This window comes from Emydura macquarii, unplaced genomic scaffold, assembly GCF_026122565.2.
Source record: "Emydura macquarii macquarii isolate MOO-44397 ecotype Brisbane River unplaced genomic scaffold, CSIRO-AGI_Emac_v2 contig_3231, whole genome shotgun sequence".
Classification (NCBI taxonomy): domain Eukaryota; kingdom Metazoa; phylum Chordata; order Testudines; family Chelidae; genus Emydura; species Emydura macquarii.
Window position 1 is genome coordinate 599,406 of NW_027133368.1, and position 24,670 is coordinate 624,075.

At 49.2% G+C, this 24,670-nt stretch overlaps 2 protein-coding genes across 2 annotated transcripts in view; both read left to right on the forward strand.

Moving 5' to 3' along the window:
• The window catches only part of LOC137142568 (uncharacterized), a 195,859-nt gene that overhangs the window by 42,631 nt on the left and 128,558 nt on the right, over positions 1 to 24,670 (forward strand). Inside the window, 2 exon segments of the mRNA XM_067531974.1 lie at positions 8,295 to 8,802; positions 21,776 to 23,375. Coding sequence (XP_067388075.1) covers positions 8,295 to 8,802; positions 21,776 to 23,375 — 2,108 coding nt within the window.
• LOC137142549 (KRAB domain-containing protein 4-like) lies at positions 1,685 to 7,776 on the forward strand. The gene is made up of 5 exons (XM_067531965.1): positions 1,685 to 1,989; positions 3,557 to 3,639; positions 4,502 to 4,628; positions 7,432 to 7,545; positions 7,659 to 7,776. Exons 2-5 carry the CDS (start codon positions 3,574 to 3,576, stop codon positions 7,730 to 7,732), a joined length of 381 nt encoding a protein of 126 aa, XP_067388066.1. The 5' UTR covers positions 1,685 to 1,989; positions 3,557 to 3,573; the 3' UTR covers positions 7,733 to 7,776.

The following is a 24,670-nucleotide window of genomic DNA, read 5'->3' on the forward strand; positions in this document are numbered from 1 at the left end:
TCCTTGAACGTCTGGGGGGTACACTTTTTCATTGCCAAGGGGCATATTTTTACACCGCCCCGCCTATCACCAGATGTTTTAACGACCCCAATTATCATGGTAAAAATAAAATGTGGTCAAGAGTAAAAAAAAGAGTAAAAAAAAAAAAAAGGTAATTAGCATATATAATAATAAGTACAAAGGTAATTAGATAAAAGCTGTTTCTAAAAGAATATAAAAAGTTACCACTTAGACAAAGGGGCGTGCTCCATCAACACCTTACTCCCAAAAGATGCTGCTGGTCAAACCAAAAAATCCACTAACTCCCTGACGGGGCCCCTAAAAAAAGTCGTTCCTGTATACAGCCTTCTAAGTAACTGCTTAGCTCTCCAAGCGTAGTAAGTATAATATATTGTAGTTAATTTTAGGCTCTGTATTCAGCTAGTATATCTATAAAAAACCTTGCACATTAAACCTTATTAATCTGCAAATCGGGCGTACCGTGTCTCACTGGTATCCACACTAATCACTAAGCGTCCAGTGTGAACACAGCTCAGCCACTATAGATTCGTTTGTGGCTCAAGCCTGTTCCCGACTGGCAGAGACAACCAAGAGAACCCTCTTATCCACCGGGCCAGTGGCCTCGGAAATTGTTCCTCTTGAGATTAGTATCCAAGGGTATCAAGAGACCCTTCGGTTCTGTACCCATCCATTCCCCACACTTCCCTGTGGTGCTGGGTATCTCATGGCTGTCCTCCATAACTCCCTTCTCTGCTGGCATGAACTAAGAGATGAATTTTTCCAGGAATTCTGCCGACAGCATTTCTTGACTCCAAGAAATGGATGCTGTGCACTAGTTCCTCAGTGGTGACATGCCGGCATAGCTGGCCAAACAGAGCTATCCACTGACCCTGGTCCTCGACTTTCATCAGATCCAGTGACTACAAAGATGTCTTTGAGAACAAACAACACAGACACCTGCCCAATCACGTTACAGCCACAGGCAAACATTCCGTTCAAGCCTAAATATGCGATGTCTCAGCCTGAAATAGCTGTGCTGCGCACCTATCTTCTGGTGTCCTCATGCGTAGGGTGGCTTATGCACCACTCCAAGGAGCCCCACAATAAACCCGTCAGACTCCTGCAACCCCTTGAGACTTCACCTGGCTCTTGGACAGTCACTGCCTTAGATTTTGCTGTAGAACTACTTGAGTCCAATGGGCTCACAGAAGATGGATGTTCTGCTGGCTTCCAAATGAATTAAATATGAATGTCCCTTTGTAAAATGGGAAAGATGTTGTATGATGTTCCTTGAAACTCAGCCTGCTTGGTTATGCCTAGACTTGAAAGAATGAGATTTTTCTTGATAAATGTCAATAAACTTCAATTTCACTGTACAGTCGCAAACCAACGACACACAACATTTTCCATTGTGAATCATTTCACTTTACAGGTAGGCAAAGTAAGTAAAATGCTGCTTGGGAACTTATGAGAATTTGATTTAAGGCCATTTACTTGGTATATTTTGACACGTGAGGTTGCAAAGTTGTGTTTATACACATTTAATTTTTTGCATCACAACATCTGTCGTCCTTCAAAACCTATTGGCTGCCCCGCCAGTGACGTCCCACAACTCTGACCATTTAAATAGATAAAAATTAGCAATGAAAAGCAGTGTGAGCCGTTCAGATGATAAGAGAAACAAGAAGTGAGCTCTCTCAGGCCTCGTTATATTGATCACTGCTAATGTAAGGGGAGGGGACTTTCTCTCGCTACTGAGCATGCCGGGGTTGGGCTTCCTGGGTTAGAGTTAGAGCCTGCAGCTGATGCATCTATAGTGAGCCGGAAGGCGGCTCGGATCGGATCAGCTGCTGCCCCCCACCGGATCTGTCACTAGCGAGAGAGACCTGCATTAACCCCTCTGTGCCCAGCCCGGGCGGGGCTTTCTGCGGCGTCTGGAACCAGCCCCTGGGGCAGCCCCGACCCCAGCTCCCGAGCCGGAGGCTGCAGGTGAGGGGAGCCCCGGGGAACGTGCCGGGGCCGGGCAGGAAAGTGACTCTGCCCCCACGGCCCCTCCTCGCCCCAGCTCTGCTCCCGGGGCTCTGCGGGTCCCGGAGCTGCTGCCCCCCCGGACACAGCCGGGCTCTGCTGCCCTTAGCGCCTGCAGGGGCCGAGCCAGCCCCGGGAAGGGGCCAGGGAGCGAGTCTCCCGGCCGGAGGGGAGGAGGAGGCAGGGGGAGGCTGGCAGGGGCGATGAGCGGGGAGGGAGGTTCCCGGCTCCCAGCCCTGCCCAGCCCCAGTCACTGCAGCCCCGGGCAGATTGACTGTCCGGGCCCAGGTGAGGAGCGGAGGGAGGAGAAGCCGGTTCCTGCCCCTGCCTGGTCCCGGCGCTGCTGGGAACGTGCTGCCCTGGGGGGAGATGTCAGGAGGAATCTTCCCATGTGAATTGGTAGCTACAGTGGAAAAGGGTGTTGGGAACAGGCAGGGCCCCAAGCATAATTTTTCCTGCCCAGTACAAACTGTAACACGGCCCCTCCCAACCACCATCCCTCATCCCAGACATACAATCTCATGAGCCATGAAAATTTGTTTCCCCATGAATGGGGGTTGCAGGTTGGGACAAGCCTCCCAGGGCCTCTGGGCCCCTGTAAAGTGTACCCCACCCCCCCATGTGGGGACTCTGGGAACAGGACACAGTCTGCTGTGGTAACAGCCTGGGAAAATCCCAGACAGCTGTTTGAAAAAAAAAAACCCCAAACCATGTGATATAAACAAACCAGGCTAAAAGTTCTCCCAGGGTTGGGGTAAACTAGGAGCATTTCAGCAAATGGCTGTCGTGATGTTGCTGATGGTGTATGACAGTAACACCTGGCGGTCCTGAGAGCAGGGCCTCATTTGGCTACGTGTTTGCTGAACACATGGTAAGAGGCGCTGACGTGTTTATAATCTAATGCACAAGACAGACAAAGAGTGGGAGGGGAAATGGAGAAGGAAAGGGATTTATGCAAGGTTACAGGGTGCTGAGGAGCAAAGCAGAGAAAAGAACCTAGTGATTCCTAGTCACTCAAAGTGTTTGTCTACATGGGGACACTCCGGAAATTCAATCCAAATGAACTAAAAGTCATGAATTTAAAACAGATTAAGTAAATGACACTAAACCTCTGTCTGGACACTTGCATTTAGATTAAAGTGGCCTTAATTCAGTTTAGTTTAATTCACTTTGGGCAATTTAAATTGTAAATAAAGATGTCCATATGGGATTTAATGCATTTTAAATAATCTGCTTTAAATTCACACCCTGAGTTAATTCAGATTATTTTTCCCGAATTTCTGTGTGTAGACAAAGCCTAATTGTACAGTCTTATGTGTGAAGGCTGTATTTTTGTTCCCTTTCTTTAATTTGTCTCCTTCAGTAACCACTAAGGAGCATGGTTTAGGGCTTATCTGCTGTAATAAAGTGAGCAAGTGTTTTCTCAGCCATGCAGAGTCTCTAAAGCATATGCAAGGAGAGAGTTTCGGGGAAGTAAAGCCCTTTCTGAAAACCCCTCCCCCTCCAATCGCCCTTCTCACCCTGACAGGCTGCAGAATAACATCCATGCTTTGCTCCACATCACCTCATCCTGCCAGGGGAAGGGAAATGGCTACGGTGGAGCTGCAACAGGTAGGAGATTTTCAGGCATTCCTCTGATAGATGGAGGGGATACTAAACACACAGGTGTGATTGGGTCAAAAACTGCTAGGCCCGTTTAATATGGGTTTGATTTTAAGAATAGGTCCATTGGGATGGGAAGGAAATTTCCCCATCTGTGGGACAGGAGCTTACGCACAAAATGCCCTGGAGCCACTGCCCAAGAAGCAGCATCTTGGTCTCTGTGCAGGGCAGGGGCTGCTGTGCTGGTTTCCAGCCATGGGTGAGTTTCTGGCTGAACCTCTCTGCTGTGGTGAGATCTAAAGGTGGGCTCTGTAGCTCACAGGGGGAAGGAGGCGAGCTGGTTGGAATTTTCCCATCAAAATACATAGTTCAGTCAAAAAAGACGTTTTTTTTTTTAATGAGAAAATGCTGATTTCAACTTTTTTTCCCTCTTGGGAAAATCAACATGAAAAATTCCAAATAGCAATTTTTCTGAGCTTTTAATCCCCCCCCCCCCCTTTGGCTGTTTCAATGCTTGGCCCCAATGAAAAGAAATGTTTGAATTATTGGCATCTCCTGCAGGATGGAAGTTCTGTTTTGTGAGGCACTCTAGCAGGGAGGTGAGAGGATGGGACGCAAGGAGCAGTATTGCTCTGGTGACAGTTTCATGGCCTCCTTCCTGCTAAAGGTTACTTACAGGAAAGAGCAGCGGGTCTGTGAACGGGAGAATGTGGTCTGTGATAACTGGCACCACTGGTTTGGAGGTGGAACTACAATTGTCGTTGTAGGGCACAACGTGAGGGAGACTGGGGCAGAGGGGACAATCTGGGGCCCCTGTGACTGCACGGTTGGGGTTATCACTGGAGCAGAGTACTAACCGCTGTTGTTGCAGGGGGTGGTGATCTTCAAAGAAGTGACTGTGTATTTCTCCACGGAGGAGTGGGCCCTGCTGGACGCAGGGCAGAAAGCCCTCTACAGGGACGTCCTGCAGGAGAATTACGAGACTCTGATCTCACTGGGTGAGGAGCCAGTTCTCTAGATCGTGGCTAGTCGGATTAGACAAGTGTAAGAAAGATACAGACTTGCTGGGGATGTGCCAGTCTGGGTGCTGTGAGCACACTTTTCAGCCGACTCATTGGTGTGCTGGTGTAACCCCTTGGAAAACCAGTGCTACAGCTCCGCCTCTATGCCCATGCCCCAGAGGAGATCAGTCTGCCATGCCCCCAGATAAAGACGCTTAGCTCGTGCTTTTAGCTCCGGAGATCACCCTTTCAATCCCTGCTGCGTCAGCCAAGACGGTGGCTGTGAAACTAGCACCAGCAGGCAAGGTCCCTGGAATATGTCACGGGCACAACCATGGCTATTCATTTGTGGGAACAGGTTCTGGGGCTGCTTCCTCCCTGCTGCTGGTACAAAACCGGGAAGGACGGACACATCCTTGAACCACCTCCTGAGGCAGGGCTGGGAGGAGCCACACTCTGTACTTGCTGTTTGCATGGGCACCAAAAAACACCTCTTCACTCAGCCAACACAATAACCCTGTTCCACTATGATTCACCCGGGATGGGACCGCACGCTGTGTCTGGGGTTTCATACCCAGGCTTCGTTGGTCCTTACACACACAATCACTATACTGCTCCATCCTCAGAGATGTAGCTGTGTGTGCTTAGCAAGGGGAAGCGGTTGAACATGTCTGCTGTCGCGGAATCATTAAGTCCTGTGTTGCATGGAGATCTCTGAAATCTTACAAAGGGCCCACCCCACCTCCCAAGAGACATTCTATTGTCCCCAAAGGCCTCTGCAAACATTTTCCCAGCCATTCCCAAGAAAAGTCACCTCTGCTCCAGGAAGGTTACCTGGTAGCCATGCCTTCACTCTGATCCTTCTCCCAGATCTCTGACACCCAGAGCTGCGAGTCACCCTGTTACCACCTGTCTCCAGCACAAAGGAGTCTTGCCTGTACTAGCTGGGTGTTAGCTCCCTCGTGCAACCGGACTCTCTGTCACTCAAGCACTCTGCTCTGGGCTATGCCAGCCCTGCCTTTGCCCTGCAGGTTGACAACAGATTCACCCCAGCCCCAGAGTCCCTTCAACGTGTCCAGGCCCTGCTCACTAGATACCCATAGAAATGCCAAAGAAACACTGTACTCCGGATTACCTGTTAAACCTTAGCTCGTAGCTCCTGTATCGCACACAACACTTGGGTTCAGTGATTGTAAAACAAAAGGAAACGTGTTTAACAAAGAACAGAGTCAGCTAGAAACAAGTGGGAGTGATGGACGCAAATGGTTACATATAAAACAGAATCCTAAAATGCAAACTAGGGACTACACTTCTCAGTAGCTACCTTTCCTAGCGAATGAAGAAGATTCTCACTCCACAGTTCAGTCCTTTCCAGTGGATGCTAGCCCCAAGATGCTCTGACCCAATCTTTCATGAAGCAATCTCCTCAGTAAATGGATACAGAACGGCTATCTCCACCCTGTGATACAGTGAACCAATTTGTGTCTTTACTCCCAGACAGGGTGATCCCCTTCCTGTCATATTGTTCCTTTTGTTATACTTATAAAAGAAAGACTTGCAAAATCTTGTTCAGGGGACAAGGCAATACGCTGCGTTTATTATAAATACAGAAAATCTTAAAAAGCTATTGCATTCATTCATTCACACCCACTCACGCCCAAGAGTTCTGCAGCTGACAAAATATAGTTACCAGTCTATGCATCGCTCGAGCCAGCGTAATGGCCAACTAGGCTAATCCTGATTGGGGGAGGCGTTCTCTCTCGGTCACAATCTGATGCTCCTTGATGATTGCAGAACAAAACCCAAAGTTTCCATGTTCTCACCCCATCTTTTATAGTCGCTGACTGTCATATAAGTCTATGGGCCTCCAGGTTCAGTATGGTTGTTAATCACCAGCTAATTGCAAGCATGACTAGTCTCTTATTTCTGTACTTTGTTCGTTCCTAGGGTGGATCCTGCTGTACTTTAGGGTCATTTATCTGCACTTTAGGGTCGTTGATATGCATTCTTCGGCCTTCAGGGTCAGGATGACAGCTGGTGTCTTCACTCCTCTTTCTGTTGTCAGAGCAGTTTTAGGCTGGTGTCTTTTTACTCCCTGCACATACATTCCTCACTCACACACAGAGAAGTCATCAAGATGTTTTTGGTTCAATAGTACAAGTTTCAGGAAAGAGCTTTCTTCAAGCAACTGACAAGATGGAGTTCACTTATGCCAAACAATACAGACATTTATTACTAAACAGTACTATACCATTATCATAACAGTAAAGGAAAAATCGATATCTACCTCTCTTTCACTTCTATAATAAACCAAGCAGTCTACATCTGATTCATTTGCACAGCTCGTGGGGATGGCTCATACTTTTCAATTACCACGTGATTTTGATGTTTATAGTTTTTCCGTTGATTTTTCCGGGTTGGTGCAAAGGTAGACAATTGTGCTTTGCATTTCATCGCAAGCTGTCCAGGGATGGGCACAACTCTATCCCGCTTGAATGGGGGCATCACAGAGATTTATTATTGCCTTTTGTGTAACTCCATCACCATATGGGCATAATTTTCAATATATTTACTTTATTCCCTTAAATATTACATCTTGCATTGGTTATGGGTATCAATGATACAAGTTTTCAGTAGAAACCTCACAGGCTACCCTTTATGGATACATACCCTTACAGCAGTGTATCAGGTGCAGGGAGTTTCTCAGTTCCGAGGCAGAAGTTGCTTGTAAAAAACCGTGAATCTTTTGCCAGTTGGCACCAATGTGGACAAACTCGCCCTATTTTTTTTTCCTGGGTAGGTTTTGTGATGCCTACGCCTGATGTGATCTCAGAGCTGGAAGAAGGGGTGGTATCGTGGGTCCTAGGACTCCAGGGCTCTGAAAAAAGGGGCATCCCGACTGGCACCTGCAAAGGTGAGGAATCAGATACACCAACTCAGAAACCATTGGGGGGGGGGGGGGACAAAACCACTGGGATTCCCACCAAGGCCTTGGAAGCTCCCCCAGTTCTGTCTCATGTCACCCAGGACACGACTGTTCCCCAGCCCGTGCATATCCTCTTGGCAGATGTCACTCATGGCTTCCCACCCACCTCGACTGACATGTGGCACAAGCTCCCTCCCCATGAGTGTTTGGATGGGATGTCCCCTCCTCTTTGTCCCCTGGGAAAGGCTTTGGGGGATTCAGCTCCTGGTTTTCGATCTCTCCAGCAGTTATTTGGGTTTGTTTTCCACATTCCCATTCCCCTTTTGGAGGTTCCCTTTCCCCTGGCACAGGGAATGACTCCATTCTGGATTCTCTCTATCCCAGCAGGTGATGGGATGGTGAGAGAGAACAAGGAAGAGAATTCTCAGCAGGAAGGTCCTGAGCGAGTGGAATCTCAGGGCATGGTATCAGCAAGATCTGAAGGGGATGTTTCCCAGAAGCCTGAGTGGGGAGAAGCCTGTCAGTCACAACGCAGACCAGAATGGCAGCAGAGAAACCCCTCCGGGGAGAGAACGGGGAAATCCAGTCACCGTGGGGGAAGTCTCAAAGACATCCTGATCCATCAAGCAACCCACTGGGGAGAGGGATCAGAGACAGGTGGTGACTTGGGGGAAAGCTACAATAACATCTCACCCCTTATTAGAGAGCAGAGAATCTGCACTGCAGGAAAATCCAAGAAATGTACTGACTGTGGAAAAAGTTTTGCTTATAAATCAGAACTTGAGAGACACAATAGGATTCACACTGGAGATAAACCCTATAAATGCCTCAGCTGTGGGAAAAGCTTCAGTCTGAGCTCCACCCTTATAAAACATCAGAAAACTCACACGGGAGAGAGACCCTATAAGTGTCCCAACTGCGAGAAAAGTTTCCGTCAGAGCTCACATCTTACTAGGCATGAGGGAACCCACCGGGAAGAAAAGCCCTTTAAATGCCCTGACTGTGCAAAGCATTTCAGTTGCAGTGCAAACCTTCTTACCCATCAGAGAATCCACTCAGGAGAGAAACCCTACAGGTGTCGGCACTGTGGGAAAAGCTTCACACAGAGCTCATACCTTCTTGGTCATCAGAGAATCCACACAGGAGAGAAACCCTATGTGTGTCGTCACTGTGGGAAAAGCTTCACACACCGCTCAAACCTTTGTACCCATCAGAAAATCCACACAGGAGAGCAACTTTGCAAATGTAGACTGCAGGAAAAGCTTCAGTGTGAACTCAAAAATGATCGGCCAGTAAAAGCTGGGAGGGAGGCTGTTGGTGAGAGAAACGGTCTTTAACAAAGATTGTATCTTGCTAGATTGAGTTTTAGTCTTTTAGATGTTTTTTCACTTTTATTTGCTTGTAACTGTTTCCAGCTTTATCCCTTTTACTTGTGTAACCCCTTTGGGGTTTAGAGAGCATAGAATCATAGAATATTAGGGTTGGAAGGGATCTCAGGAGGTCATCTAGTCCAACCCCCAGCTCAAAGCAGGACCAACCCCACCTAAATCATCCCAGCCAGGGCTATGTCAAGCCGGGCCTTTAAAGCCTCTACGGATGGAGATTCCACCACCTCCCTAGGTAACCCATTCCAGTGCTTCACCACCCTCCTAGTGAAACAGTTTTTCCTAATATCTAACCTAGACTTCTCCCACTTCAACTTGAGACCATTGCTCCTTGTTCTGTCATCTGCCACCACCGAGAACAGCCTAGCTCCATCCTCTTTGGAATCTCCTTTCAGGTAGTTAAAGGCTGCTTTCAAATCCCCCCTCACTCTTCTCTTCTGCAGACTAAATAAGCCCAGTTCCCTCAGCCTCTCCTCATAAGTCCTGTGCTCCAGCCCCTTAACCATTTTTGTTGCCTTCTGCTCTCTCCAATTTGTTCACATCCTTTCTGTAGTCTGACACAATACTACAGAGACTAAATAAGGGGAATAATCACTTTCCACGATCTGCTGGCAATGCTCCTACTAATGCAGTCCAATATGTTATTAGCCTCTTGGCAACAAAGGCACACCTCATAAGCTTCTTGTCCTCTGTAACCCCCAGGTCCTTTTCTGCAGAACTGCTGCTTAGCCAGTTGGTTCCTAATCTGTAGCCGTGCATGGGATTTTTCTGTCCTAAGTGCAGGACTCTGCATTTGTCCTTGATGAACCTCATCAGATTTCTTTTGGCCCAATCATCTGATTTTTCTAGGTCACTCTGTATCCTATCCCTGCCCTCCAACATATCTACCGCTCCCCCCAGTTTAGTGTCATTGAACTTGCTGAGGATGCAATCCACCCCATCCTCCAGATCATTAGTGAAGATATTGAATAAAACCGGCCCCAGGACTGACCCCTGGGGTACTCTACTTGATACTGGCTGCCAACTAGACATGGAGCCATTGATCACTACCCATTGAGCCTGATGATCTTATAGTCCATTCTTCCAACCCCTTTAACTTGCTGATAAGAATACTGTTTTTCCATATCAAAAGGGATATATCACGTCCACCACCTTCCCTACATCCACAGAGCCAGTCATCTCATCATAGAAATCAATCAAGTTGGTCAGACATGACTTGCACTTGGTGAATCCAGGCTGACTGTTCCTGATCACCTTCCTCTCCTCCAAGTGTTTCAAAATAGATTCTCTGAGGACCTGCTCCATGATTTTTCCGGGGACTAAGATGAGGCTGATCAGTCTGTAGTTCCCTGGATCCTCCTCCTTCCCTATTTTAAAGATGGGCACTATATTTGTCTTTTTCCAATTGTCCAGGACCTCCTCCAATCGCCACGAGTTTTCAAAAATAATGGCCAATGGCTCTGCAATCACATCAGCCAACCCCCTCAGCACCCTTGGATTCACTGCATCCGGCCCTTGGACTTGTGCATGTCCAGCCTTTCTAAATAGTCCTGAACCTGTTCTTTCAGCATTGAGGGTGGCTCACCTCCTCCCCATTCTGTGCTGCCCAGTGCAGAAGTCTGGGGGCTGACCTTGTCTGTGAAGACAGAGGCCAAAAAAGCATTGAGTACTTCACCCTTTTCCACATCCTCTCTCACTAGGTTGCCTCCCCCATTCTGTAAGGGCCCCACACTTTCCCTGACCTTCTTGTTTCTAACATACCTGTAGAAACCCTTCTTGTTACCCTTCATGTCCCTTGCTAGCTGCAACTCCAATTGTGCTTTGGCCTTCCTGATTTCACCCCTGCATGTTCAAGCAGTATTTTTATACTCCTCCCTCGTCATCTGTCCAAGATTCCACTTCTTGTAAGCCTCCTTTCTGTCTGAAGCAAAGCCCCTTAAAATCTTTGCCCTGAGTGGGGAAGTGCTGATTGTTCCAGGAAGAGGGACTGCTGTTTTTCAGAAGGGGAGAGGGATAGAACCACATGAGTGTGTGTCTGGAGCTCCAGGCAGAAGGGCTACAGCCAGAAGCCCTGAGAACCTGTCTGAAGCCTGGGAGGGACAGAATGGCCGACCAGGGGACCCCCAGGACAGGAGCCAGGAGGGGCACCGTGTCAGGGGGGAATCAGCCGAGAAGACAAACAGGAGCCGAATCCAGTATCACCGTCGCCCAAAGCTCTATGGGCCTGTGAATACTGGGGTGTGTGACCTTGCTCTGGGAATAAGGGGGGAGGCAGTAGATAGCTAAGTGGGGAGGGTGTCGCTCTGTGTGGGTTTGCAGAGGAGGGCACCGGAGGGGTTTGTTGAGGAAAGTTCACTGGCACTGAAGACGACCAGGAGCACCCATGACTCCCCACTGGACTGGACCTTTGCCCAGGACCCCTGAATTCTGTGTGCAGATGCATTGCTCGGTGGTTGCCCTTTCAGTCTGTGGTACCACAGGGCCTGGTGTTAAATGTAACCTGGTTTTACTGCTCCCCCATCTTTCCCCTTGTTGTTTTCCTCCATTCATCCCTCTGTAAATAAATATTTCCGTTTCCACTATTCATTGTACACTTCTGGGGGGTTTGGAACAGGTGCTCCTGGGGCGGAAGGGACTTTCTCTGCTGCGTTCCTGAGTGTGCCGTTTCCTGGCCAGAGCGGCCTGCAGAGCAGCCTCCATCTTGGCCACGAGGGTACTAAAGTTACACCTGGTGCCCCTTAATCCACATTCTTTTGTCAATAAGTTTGTTTTGCTTTCATTCGAAATCATCAGCGCTGTGTAAAGTGTGCGCGTCTAGAAAGCTGACAGGTTCTCTGCCTTTACCTCCAACCTGCCTCTTTCTTTCTTTCTCAGGGTTCAGTGAGGGGAACTGGTCCCTGCCATGAGATGGTTTTGGGGTGAATTCGGGGCTGGCAGGGTAGGCAGGTCAGTCTGCAAGGAGGAACCAGGTTGGCCAAAGCCAGGGTGCAGCTTGGGGGCTGCTGACAGGCTGTGGGGCGTCAAAGTGCTGGACCAAAGCTGCACAGCCGCGATACACCCAGGCGTATAAGGCAAAGAGTGACCGAGTCCCTTACTGCCTTGGTGAACCCCAAAATGTCACACTTGGCAGCCCACTATCTGTCCTCAAAAACATCTCCATTTCCCATGAATGAGATCCTAAACGCTCACGCTGGGAAAATTGGGAGGAGCTCATTTCAGGATTTGATGGTCAGTAAAGGTGGACTCCTTATAAGACCAAGGCAGAAGCACATGGCAAGGCTTAAGGACCCGTGCTGAGAATGCTCACACAGACCTAGACGTATATGTGGTGCCAAACACCCAGCCCCCAAGAATCACACAATATCATCAATATCATCATACTTAGCAAATTATAACCTTTCTAATGGTACCTGACATGGCCTATCTCATATGAATTATTGTCATTTTGAAACATTGATTTTAAATAGTATCAGAAATGGGCCCCCTAATCCAGACAGCGTCACAGCTACCAGACCTGTAATGGTAGAGAAGCAACTCCAGCTTGGCTAAGGACTGGTACCTATCTGCCCAATGGGTGGATGTTCTGCTGGCATCCACACTAATTAAATATGAATGCATTTGTAAAATGGGAGAGATACTGTATCATGTTCCTTGTAGCCATGCCTGTGTGGTTATACTTAGGCTTGAAAGAATTAGATTTTTATCAATAAATGTTGCTGTAAAGCATGAAGGATTCTTTCTCCAAGAATCAGACAGCACAGACAATACTGGAAAGGTTTATTCACGATACCGGGAAGTCTGATAAATCAGCTTCAACTTCATGGTGTTACAGTGGTCAATTATATACCCTTCCTTATCGATTACATATTACATTTTAAATTCTTTATCTATTCACTTACAAATACAGACATTGTCCCATCCAGAGAGAACATCAATGATAATGGTCGTTACATATATGCAGAGACACTTTTAATCACTTTACTTACATCAGGGATGCTAGGGCTACACTTGGGGTGAGGGTAGGGTGGAGGAAGAAGTTGGGGGGGCAGACAGGTAGGTGGCAGACAGACAGAAATTCTAAAATCAAATGTGCTGTTCTCATTGGAATTAGAATCACTAAGAAGACATCTGGCTTCCTGAGTCATCGGATGTTTCCACTAGCCATCGTCCTTGAGGATCAGGTATGCTCGTTAGCCATTTACATGAGTTTCGATGTACAACTTGTTAGCTGAAAACAATCTCAAGCCTTACATTGCTAAATATTAATTTCACTGTACTGACACAAACTGATGGGAAAATATTTTCATCAATAATCATCTAAATTTACATATAGGCAAAGTAAGAAAAATGCTGCTTGAGAACTGAGTTTGAGTTAAGGCTCTTTACTTTGCGTATTTTGACATGTGATATTACAAAGTTGTGTTTTAATGTGTATAAAAATTTAAATTTTTGAATTTCACCACCTATTGTCATTAAGTAATAATTGTCTGAGCTTGCCATAATTTCCCACAACTCTGAAACTTTAAAAAGATAAAAATAAAAAAGATGTTTAACAATAGAAATCAATATTATCCATTAAAATTATTTAAAAAAAATAAAAATTGAGTTCTGCCAGATCTAGTTATATTGGTTACTGATAAAAAAACAGGGAAGTGGCTTTCTCGCTCTATTCAGCATACCTGGGGTTGAGCTTCCTGGGTCAGACACTGCAGCTGATGCATCTAAGCCTGGCCTACACTAGAGAGCTTTTGGTCAACAAAACATTAGGTGGTGCACATACTGCAATCACACACACACCCCGTTGACAAAATTGCCCTGTTTTTTCGACAAAATAAAACCACTTTGATGAGAGGTGTAGAGCTTTTTTCACCCAACGTAATTTGACAAAGTGTCAATTTAGACACCGCGGTTGGTTATGTCATGGTAAACGGCCTCTGGAAGTGTCCCACAATGCCCATCCTTACCGCTTCGGAGAGGTGCTGAGACACAACAGGGGCATGTGGCTGATAGAAGCAGATAGACACACGGTGCCTAAATCGATGCATACCATTAACTCTTTGAGCCCTCGAGTCCCCCAAATGCCTACTCTAATTACCCACAAACCTGCCAGAAAGATATCTGCCTGGTGTAAAGCTTATGAAGTTTCAGGGGGTTGCTTTACTTTTGCTGAGTGCAGGGTTAGGTACGTGGCTTATGGTGGAAGGCTGAAGCTTCAGCTACAGCTGCGGAGAGACCAGCATTGCTCTGAATACACATTTGTCAGCCTGATGCCTTCCTGGGCCGCATTTCTGTCTCCATTGGGGAGCCTGGGGAAGGACGTTTGGTTAGCGACGGCCACCAGAGGGCTCTGGTTATTGCTAAGCGACAGAGGCTGCTGCCTCTATTGCTTTTTCTGTCCAAAAAGGATCAGAGGCTGAACTTCCTGGGTCACGGATGCTCCTGTCCTGCATCCATTGGGCTACCAGACTTAGCAGCAGCTGCTCCCCACGGGGGTCTGTGCCAGGGAGAAGCCCCCTCCGAGCCCAGCCCGGGGGACTTTCTCCGACGCCTGGAACCAGCCCCTGGGGCAGCCCCGGCTCTGCCGACCCCAGCTCCCGAGCCGGAGGCTGCAGGTGAGGGGAGCCCCGGGGAACGTGCCGGGGCCGGGCAGGAAAGTGACTCTGCCCCCACGGCCCCTCCTCGCCCCATCTCTGCTCCCGGGGCTCTGCGGGTCCCGGAGCTGCTGCCCCCCGGACACAGCCGGGCTCTGCTGCCCGTAGCGCCGGCAGGGGCCGAGCCAGCCCCGGGAAGGGGCCAGGGAGCGAGTCTCCCGGCCGGAGGGGAGGAGGGGGGAGGAGGAGGCAGGGGGAGGCTGGCAGGGGCGATGAGCGGGGAGGGAGGTTCCCGGCTCCCAGCCCTGCCCAGCCCCAGTCACTGCAGCCCCGGGGCAGATTGACTGTCCGGGCCCAGGTGAGGAGCGGAGCGAGGAGAAGCCGGTTCCTGCCCCTGCCTGGTCCCCGCGCTGCTGGGAACGAGCTGCCCTGAAGCTGCTTATGACTTGCTATTGCCTCAAATTCCCCCTATGTAGACTGGGGTTTCTGGAGCAGGACCGCCGGTGTTATCCAAATAACGAATATCACAGGATCTTTTTCAGGGGAGAAGGCAACAAGCCTGGTTTATTGTGAATACAGAAATTTGGTAAATAGTATCAATAATGCAAATACCAGGGAAACAGGATCAACACTGTAACAATATCAATATTGTGCTTTACAAATACAGAGACTTTTGTTAATAAACTATACTTCATTGACACGTTTTAATTGGTACTTTCATTCACACTCACACACACTGACCGGCATACACAGACAGGGAGACAGACAAACATACATGGGGTCTCACAAATGTTATAGTTACCAGCCTCTTGGTCTTGTGGTAGTCGCTGGCCAGGTGATTGTAGCATGAGGGTGAGGAGCAAGGTTCTGCCGATGCGCATTGGTACTCCTGGATGGTGTGGTGATGTAGACCTGAACCTCCAGCCTTCATTTTTGTATCCCATTTTATAGGGAAAAGATCCCATGTAAGTCTATGGTTTTTGCTCTGTCATGCGGCATTTGCATTTGGTGTGATCCTTAATCACCCACATTGTTTCAAGCCTGATCAGATTTTGTTCTTTGAAGTGGGCTGACTCCAAAGTGATCAGGGTGGACTCCTCTTTGGCCAGTTGAGTGGGAAAAGTTATTATCTTCGCTCCTTTCTTCTTCCCTCAAATGTTTGAGGTGAGGCTGGTGTTTTCTTCATCGTGTTTTGACATCCCATACTCAGACCAATTGTTCAATCACTCCCCTGTCTACACCCACCTCAATTGCTCAGCCATTCACACTCCAATCATTCAGGGCCAACTCCTAGCTGAAGAATTCACATATTATTTTTAAAGCAAACATTATTTCATTTTTGCCATGTCTTTCACAATGAGGTAGGTATATGACATTTCACAGTGTGGCTTCTTATACTTAAAATAGAGTGTTTCCAAATATATTGAAGGTGGGGAAAATTAACAGATAAAATGGTCAGTGGAGTGGTTTTACAATCTTAAACCAAATAGAATTATAGAAAGTACAGACAGACTTGAATTATTCTGCAGTAAATGGATATTTTAAAAAGGCTGAAGTGAACATTTCAAAGGGTAGAACAATAAAAATCAGTTGAGGTTTTAGCTTTTGATTAAAGTTACAATGTGTCAGGCTGAAGTGCCTCTTGGTAGAAAGAGGGGTGGGGGGGATGGCGGGAGGGGGTATTTGTGGCTCTGTTCTTTCATGTATTTTCTGAAAACAAGATTGGGCCAACACCAGCACAGACTGGTGGGGTCACATTGTCTTGCAGACATGGGAAGACCAGGAGTGGCTCCTGAAGAAGCAGACGTTCCTGGAGCTGTGTGATCAGCTTGCCCCAATCCTCCGGAGTCAGGAAACATGCACGAGGGAGGCTGTGCTGATCCAGAAGCAGGTTGCTGTTGTCATTGGGATGGAAACTGGCTACTCCTGGCTGCTGCAGGTCCCTGGCTAACCAGTTTGGTGTTGGTAAGTCAACTGTGGGAATTGTGGGGGTGGAGGTGTGTGAGGCAGTCAGGACTGTGACTTACCCAAAGGTGGTGGGCATAGACAGTGTCTGCAATAACTGTCGATTTTGAGAGAATGGGCTTTCCAAATTGCACTGGGGCCATCAACGGGCCATCGTTTGCCCTCACCAAAGAGAACATGAATACATAAACTGAAAAGGGGCCCACTCCATCCTTACACAGGCCCTTGTCGACCACAGAGACCTACTGATGGACAGTAATGTTGGCTTCACTGGCAAAGGGCAGGGTGCAGGGTTTTCCGCAGATCGGGACTTTTCCTACATGGACAGGCTGGGACGCTATTCCCCCCAATAACGTTGTTAATGGAGTAACTGTCCCCACTGTTATTCTAGGGGACCCCATGTACCCCCTTCTGCCCTGGCTTATAAAATCGACCCTGATCTCAGAGGGCCTGACCAAAGAATGTTTAATTACACCTTCAGTTTACTACCTATGGGTTTACAATCCTTTTAGGTAGCCCGCTTTCTGGAGGATATAACTGTGGAGATTCCTGAACGGCAAAAGGATCTTCTGTTCAAAGATACTAGGAGCAAGTCAGCCGTGCTTGCCAAAGAGCTTTTCAGGCTTATAGTGACTGACTAGCACACGTACGAATGGAGGGGGCTAGCAACCTTCAGAGGAGGCCCAAGAAAGTATGCCCTGCTACAAAATGTGACCACCCATGTGGAGTTCCTGTACCAGGAAAAGTTTGCAATCATCAGGATCCGGGATTGGTTGAAAATTCCTGGGGAAATCAGTAGGATGCTGTGTTTGCCTCCAGATGTATTGTGGCCTCCCTGAACACTCCTTGAAATAATGCAGTGACCCCAGGTCAGCTTGGGCTCCTGATACAGGCCCTGATCAGACTTCTGGAACAGAGGGCAACCAAGCCTGCCCTCCCCGGAACATTTATGGACTCACAGGCGGCACTCATAGATTCCGTACAACCTCCTTGTGTATTTCACCCGTGGACTACATACTCCCCTTTCCCTCCCGGTACAGTCTAGAGTAATCAGTCAGGCGGCTCAGGACAGTCTGGTATGGGCAAGCTGTATGGTGCAGCATACTAACAGGGAGGGCAAGGTAAGATTTTTAATTTTAACAGCCCAGCACATCTTTGTAACAATGTGTGCACACCTAGTACAAATTTCACCGCAGCTGCTTGTTTAACTTTTCTTTTCCCTTCTCAGTCTCCTTTTTAATTTCACTGGGTGGTAGTGGTGCATTCTGCCATTAGCAGAGACACGCTGCTGCCCCCTGCTTGTAATAATAATTTCATGGGGTCATAAGCTGGAAATCCCTCCTATCTCTGTATTAATAACAACAAACACGGAGGCAGAAACGTAACAAGTTCAGGGGGCTGCTTCTACCGCTTCTTCCGGTTCCACTGCAGGCTGCTCCCCAGGGCATCCTCAGACAGCTCCTCTGAGTAAGGACCCAGGATGTGCTGCAGCTGTTCCGGCAGCAAAGCATCTTCAGGGACCAGCATGAGCATCAGAGACACTTCCCGAGCTGGATGCAGAGGTTGCTGGCTCTCTTGTGGCGCTGCCTGTGACTCAGGAGTTCTAAGGGTGCCGTCTCCACCCAGCAGACTGAGTCCGCAGTGGTGCATGATCGTGCTTGCCACAGTTCCCAGCACCAGCTTGAATTACTTGTAGAAGAGGCAGCTAGACAGAAGCGTGGTTGTTGTCCATGACTCCCAATAGCCAGTCTCGAGCCACTTGATTCATTCTCTGCATTGATCAGTGGGCCAGTCCGTCTCCAACACTGCAAGCTTCTATGATATTTCCTGGTACACGAGATCATTTCTGGTACTCTTGCTGAAGTCAAACATCTTACTTGCCTCACGCCAGAGAGTAGCCAGGATCTGGCTCTGTTCCTGTGACCAGCGAGCAGTGCGCTTGATGTAGGACTTGGCATAGGATATCTTCTTACCCGTCATAGCTAATGCAGGAGATGGTGAACTGTGTTTATGGAATAAAATGGAAGGGTTAAATGCTGAGCAGCTGTATGTGAACCAACAGAGGTTGCTTCTGGTTCCTGAGAGTTGAGTGGGTCATCTTGGGCTAGAAGGGCTGAGAAATGCTGGCCCATGAGATTGCAGGGTAGGATTGGTTGACTCTCTGGATACGAGTCCTAGGACCCAGGCCTGAGCTGTGTCCAGACTACAACATGATTGAGCATGGATCTGAGTCCCAGTGGGACTTTGGCTCGGACCCAATCCCCCTGGTGGGTCTTAGGACCAGGTCCTGAGAACTTACTGACCCAAATCAGAAAGATTTGTGTGTAGACAGGAGGAGGGGTTGAATCTGTTTGCGTTTATATACCTAAAGTGGCTCCTTTGATGCTGCTCTTTTCCTGCATTTGGCCCTGTTACTGGGGAGTGCTGGAAAATGTTTTGATGGGTTTAGTCTTGTTGGGAGAAGCCGGATCTGCTCTATAATAAAGTGACCAAGCATTTTCCCAGCATGGCAGAGTCTACAGCATTTGTCTGCAGGGAAAGAGCCTTGAGGGAATTGGAGTGTGAAATGGACTAAAGACCCTTCTGGAACCTCCTCCATCACCCTTCCCACCCTGCCAGGCTGCAGAATAGCATCCATGTTTCACCCCAGATGGTCCCATCATCCAAGGGGACGGGGAAAGGAAATGGCTTCAGTGGAGCCAGTTCAGGTAGGGGATTGTCAGGTAGTTGTTGGGGCGGATGAAGGAATGGTATGTTCATAGGGGGAGACAGTAGTAAAGACGTGTTGTGAATTACTTAAAATGGGGCCTGTTCTTTTTAGGAGCAAACTGTTTGGGATGGGGTGGGAATTCCCTGATCTCTGCATCCAGAAGTTTCATGCCCATCTCCCCTGCATGGATAGGCAAGGGCCTCTGGGAATAGTTTCCAGTTCCAGGGGGATGAAAATACAGAGCCTAAAAATACAGCGATGGGTGTATCAGAAATAGCTAGATAGGACAACTGTCTGAGTAACTCCAGGGATGTTCTCACAAACTCCAGGCCTGGACAAGGCTCCCCAACTCCCAAGATAGACCAGGCCAGAGAAACAGAAGTGTCAAGACCTGAGGACAAAGTTGGGTTCATTTGTTATTGTAAAGAGCATAAGGCGCAGGTGCAGTTTCCTGAATCAGTGTTGAATCAGCAATTTGTTTATTATTGTTTCGGTTGATGGGCGCAGAAAACTTGCCTTTGAGACAAATTAAATTAATGCCACTCAAAGCCAGCACCCATCAAGTGCCCATCCTCCATAAAGACCAGCCCCTTCCTCAAAACCAGATAAACACCTCAACCCTGCAGTCTCCTCTGAATAGACCAGTGCTGTTTTGGACCCTGGTAAGATGAGGAGTGGATTCCAAAGTATGCGGGAAATCCAGCTGCCATGTTTTTTGGCATGGAAGGACATGGGTCCAAAGGACAGGTACTGGAATGGAGGCTTCCCAGCGCATCTTTTTCTGTCACTACCATAAAAGAAGGAAAGTTTCTATTTATGGAATGCAGAAAGTCTGTTTGCAAAGTCTGTTCTTCCCAAATCCCCAAATTGCTGCTTATTGCTCAAGGAGCTGTCACCTTTCTGGATATTTGGTGACGTTATTTCCTTTGCTGTAGGTCTAGGCAGTGATTGAGTCATGTCTGGAAATGTCCGAACCAAAGGGTCTCTATTATTGCTGAGTGGGTAATGATGCAGTAGCTTAGTGACGCTGTGAAACTCGTAGTTGGTGTGCCAGCAGCTGCAGGTTTGAAGAGGTGAATTTTCTCTGGAGAGGAAATGTGATCTAGGGAACTAGCCTGAGACTCTTGAGATCCAGTTTCAATTTCCTGCTCTGCTACAGACTCTATTTGTGGTCCTGGGCAAAGTGTATCTTCAGCCTCAGTTGACCACCTGTACAATGAGAATATTATTTTTTTTATTTGCATTATGGCAGTGCCTAGGAGCTGCCGTCGTGGAGCAGGTGCCACTGTGCTAGGTGCTGTACAAACGGAACAAAAAGACAGAGCTAAATAAAAATAATAGATCTTCTCTACCTCACATGGGTGCTGTGAGGATAAATAGATTACAGATTGTGTGGTCCTGAGATGCTACAGTGATGTTGGCTAGGGAAGAGACTAAAATGCCTAGAAAATAGTGATTAATATCAGATTATCTATTCTTTGCAGTTGTTTTTCCTCGAAGTGAAATGCCTGCAAACTGATAGCAGGATCCTCAGCTGGATTCAGAAGGAGTCCAGGTTTCCTTCTTTCATCTTGGTCTGCAGGTCATTCAAATTGTGAATCTTACAGCTGCATTTACCCTAAACTCCTTTTATAACTCAGCCGTGCAGCTAATGTGAGAGGCCCCATTCACCAAGAAAGAAGCTGGGTGTAAAATCCTGGCCCGTTATTTGTTAGAAGACACAAAGAATGTGTAACAAACCCTGATTTTGCATGTTTTCCTTCCCTCTGCAGGATTTCTGATTCACAGTCTGTGCTCTCCTGGGTAGAACAAGGGGAGAAGATGTGAGTCCTGGATCTCCAGGGATTTTAGGGGAAGGAGATCCTCGGAGGCACATGCACCGGTGAGGAATTAAGTCAAGCAAATCAGAAGCCCTCAGATGTGTGAATTAAAAATCTAGGATTCCCTAGTTCTGCCTGATCTCACCCAGGTCAGTCAGGATTCAGGAGTGTTTCCTGCAGGAGACAGTATCCTTCTGGCAGTTGGCACTCATGGCTTCCCACCCATCCACATCAGTAAGTTCCCTCCCTTCTCCTATCCTTTCTCTGGGAGTTCAGATAGGCTGAATGGCTCTTCTCTCTCCTCTGGGGTGGGTTTGGAGGATTTGACTCCTGATTTTTAACCCTCACAATTTTTTCACTCTCTTTGCAGTTCCCGGTCCAGAGACTCCTTTTCTCCTTGGCAGAGGCAATGACTCGTGTCTGGATTCTCTGCATTTATTGCAGCTGCTGGGGGGATGGCGAATGAGGATGTGGAGGACGGATCCCAGCAGGACATCCCTAAGGAGCTGGGGCTGCAGAGGCCTGGTCAGCGAGAAGCTTGTGTGACTGACAGCAGCTCAGAAAGGCAGCAGAGAAACTGCTCAGGGAAGAGAAAGGTTCAGCCCCCTCCTTGTGACAGAGACTACAAGGGTGAGAATGCGCCCCAGAGCCACTCCGCTGGAGAGAAAAAACACTTGGATACAGAGTGTGGGGAAGGCTCTGGCCTGCACGCAGGCCTCGGACAATGTCAGATAACTCAGCGGGGAGACAAACCCCATAAATGTGCTGAGTGTGGGAAAAGCTTTCGGGTGAGCTCAAACCTTATTACACATCAGAGAATCCACACAGGAGAAAAACCCTATAACTGCCCCGACTGCGGGAAAAGCTTCAGCGTGAGCTCAAACCTCACAACCCATCAGAGAACCCACACTGGAGAGAAACCCTATACGTGCCCCCACTGTGCTAAAAGGTTCAGCCAGAGCTCAGACCTCACTAAACACCGGCGAATCCACACGGGGGAGAGACCCTACAGATGTGATGCGTGCGGGAAAAGCTTCAGTCGGAGCACGCGGCTCCTGACGCACCAGAGAGTCCACACGGGAGTGAAACCATATACGTGCCCCGAGTGCGGGAAAAGCTTCCGCGTGAGCTCCCACCTCACGAAGCACCGACGAACCCACACGGGAGAGCGGCCTTATCCGTGCTCTGAGTGCGGGAAGTGCTTCAGCCAGAGCTCGGACCTCGCTGCCCATCGGAGAACCCACACGGGGCAAAGACCCTACAGATGCCCCGACTGCGGGAAAAGCTTCCGCCAGAGCTCGCACCTCGTGAGACACCAGAGAACCCACACGGGCGAGAGACCCTTCAAATGCACTGAGTGCGGGAAAAGCTTCAGCGTGAGCTCAGAGCTGCTCGCCCATCAGCGAACCCACACAGGCGAGAGGCCCTTCACCTGCCCCAGCTGCGGGGAGAGTTTTGGCCGGAGCTCCACCCTGGTTCTGCACCAGAGAATCCACAGCCAGGAAAAGCCTTACAAATGCCCCGACTGTGGTAAAGGCTTCGGCCGTAGGTCACTCCTCATCCTGCACCAGCGGATCCACCTGGGAGACAGACCCTACAGCTGTGCAGACTGCGGGGAGAGATTCATTGACAGCTCCAACTTTGTGAAGCACCAGAAAGCCCACGCGGGAGAGAAACCCTACAAATGCCCTGAGTGCAGGAAAGGCTTTGTGCGGAGCTCGGATCTCATTAAACATCAGAGGATCCACGCCGGGCACAAACCTTTCACGTGCCCTGAGTGTGGGAAGAGTTTCAGCGAGAGTTCCAACCTGCACAGGCACCGGAGGGCCCACATGGGTGATCGGCCCTACAAGTGCGCTGGCTGTGGGAAAAGCTTCGGCCAGAGCTCGGACCTCATCAAACACCAGCGCACGCACGTGGGTGACCGGCCCTACAAATGCACCGACTGTGGGAAAAGCTTCAGGCAGAGCTCGGACCTGGGCAAACACCAGCGGATCCACAATGGAGAGAAGCCCTACAAATGCCTGGACTGCGGGAAAAGCTTCAGCGTGAGCTCAAGTCTCGTCTCACACCAGAGGATCCACATCCCAGCAAAGCCCTACGTGTGCCCTGAGTGCGGGCAAAGCTTCAGCGTGAGATCCACGCTGGCTGCACACCAGAGGATCCACAGCGGAGAAAAGCCCTTTAAGTGCTCAGACTGTGGGAAAGGCTTTGGCCGCAGCTCCAACCTCGTTAGGCACCAGCGGATCCATACCGGAGAGAGACCCTACCGGTGCTGGGACTGTGGGAAAAGCTTCACTCAGAGCTCGACCCTTAATAGACACCGGAAAGTCCACACAGGAGAGCGGCCTCTCCAACCTGCTGCAGCGGAGTGACAGACAGAGAGAGAAAAGGATATCTTGCTCAGCTGGCCTGAGGGTTATTGGCACTCGGTGTCTGGCCATATACCCCTCGTGGCAAGAGACAGCAGTGCCCCTGCGCTGGGGTGACTGCGAATGATGATTTTATTACCCGTATAAATGGCTAGCCTTTTCCTGAATCCTAATACATTCCTCCCCTCAGTACTTCCGTGGGTCTTTTCATGGATGCCTGAGTTCCCCCATGCCAACCGAGGCCTTGTCTACACAGGAAAGTTATACTGGTACAAGCTAAGGTGTGAATTTAACACCCCCAACAGTGGCGGACCGATGGGGGTTGGTTGGAGGGGGCCATGGCTTGCAGGCACCGTCTTGGGGGGGGCCCGGTGCCAGCCAGGCCCTTCAGATGAGGGGTTTAATGCAGCAGGTAATGAGAGACGTGTAGGGGGTGGGGGGGGGGGAGCAGGAGGCTCTGAGGGGCAGCTGGACGGACCCCAGGGGCAGGTGGGGGGTAAGGGTTGTGGGCGACCAGGAGGAGGAACTCCCTGTTGCTACCCTCTGGTTGGCGGGTGAGGCCGCCCTGGCTGGTAGGGGGAGCCTCCAGCACCAGATCTGATTGGGATGTGGGGCTGGAGAGGCTGGCACCACCGTGTGGTGGGTAAGTGTGAGGGGGGTGGTGGCAGAGCCCAGCCAGAGCTGGGGGGAGCCACCACCATGAGCACCAGAAAGTCCCCGGGGCGTAGGAGGAAAATGGCGTGTCCCCCCCACAGGTACAGACCCACCTCCACAGGGCAGCTGGGGGATGGTGCCATCTGGTGGGAGCCAGGGATCCCTCCTGCCCTGTGTGGGCAGTGCATGAGGCCTGGGGTGGGGGGGGGGGGAGGTTCATATGCAAGCATTGGGCCCCGGGCGTCGGAGACCCACAGTACACCACTGCACCCCCCCCTCCCCTAGCCTCACCTGGACACTCTTATTCCAGTATAAGAGTGGCCTTTTTCCAGTTTAGTTTATATCATTTGGTAACAGGAATTAAGCTGAACTGAAAATGGCACTTTTATGCTGGTATAAGAGGTGAAACATTCCCACACAGAGACGTGCTGGGGGGTCTCTGGTACTTTGTGGGGCTCCTGTGTTCAAGCCAGCCGTAGAAATGCTCGGATGTCTTCTCAGTGATCCCACGCAGTTCTTCACCTTCGTTCAAATCTTAACCCCTCCCGGGCTGCTTTCCCATAGGCCAGCCTCAGCCAGTGGTGGAAATGACTCCGACACGGCTGAGTCAACCACT

Coding starts and splice junctions, on each gene's coding strand:
- LOC137142549 (XM_067531965.1), top strand. CDS start 3,574: ATGCTTTGCTCCACATCACCTCATCCTGCCAGGGGAAGGGAAATGGCT. Junction 3,640..4,501: donor CTACGGTGGAGCTGCAACAG/GTAGGAGATTTT, acceptor CTGTTGTTGCAG/GGGGTGGTGATCTTCAAAGA. Junction 7,546..7,658: donor CCCGACTGGCACCTGCAAAG/GTGAGGAATCAG, acceptor CATGTCACCCAG/GACACGACTGTTCCCCAGCC.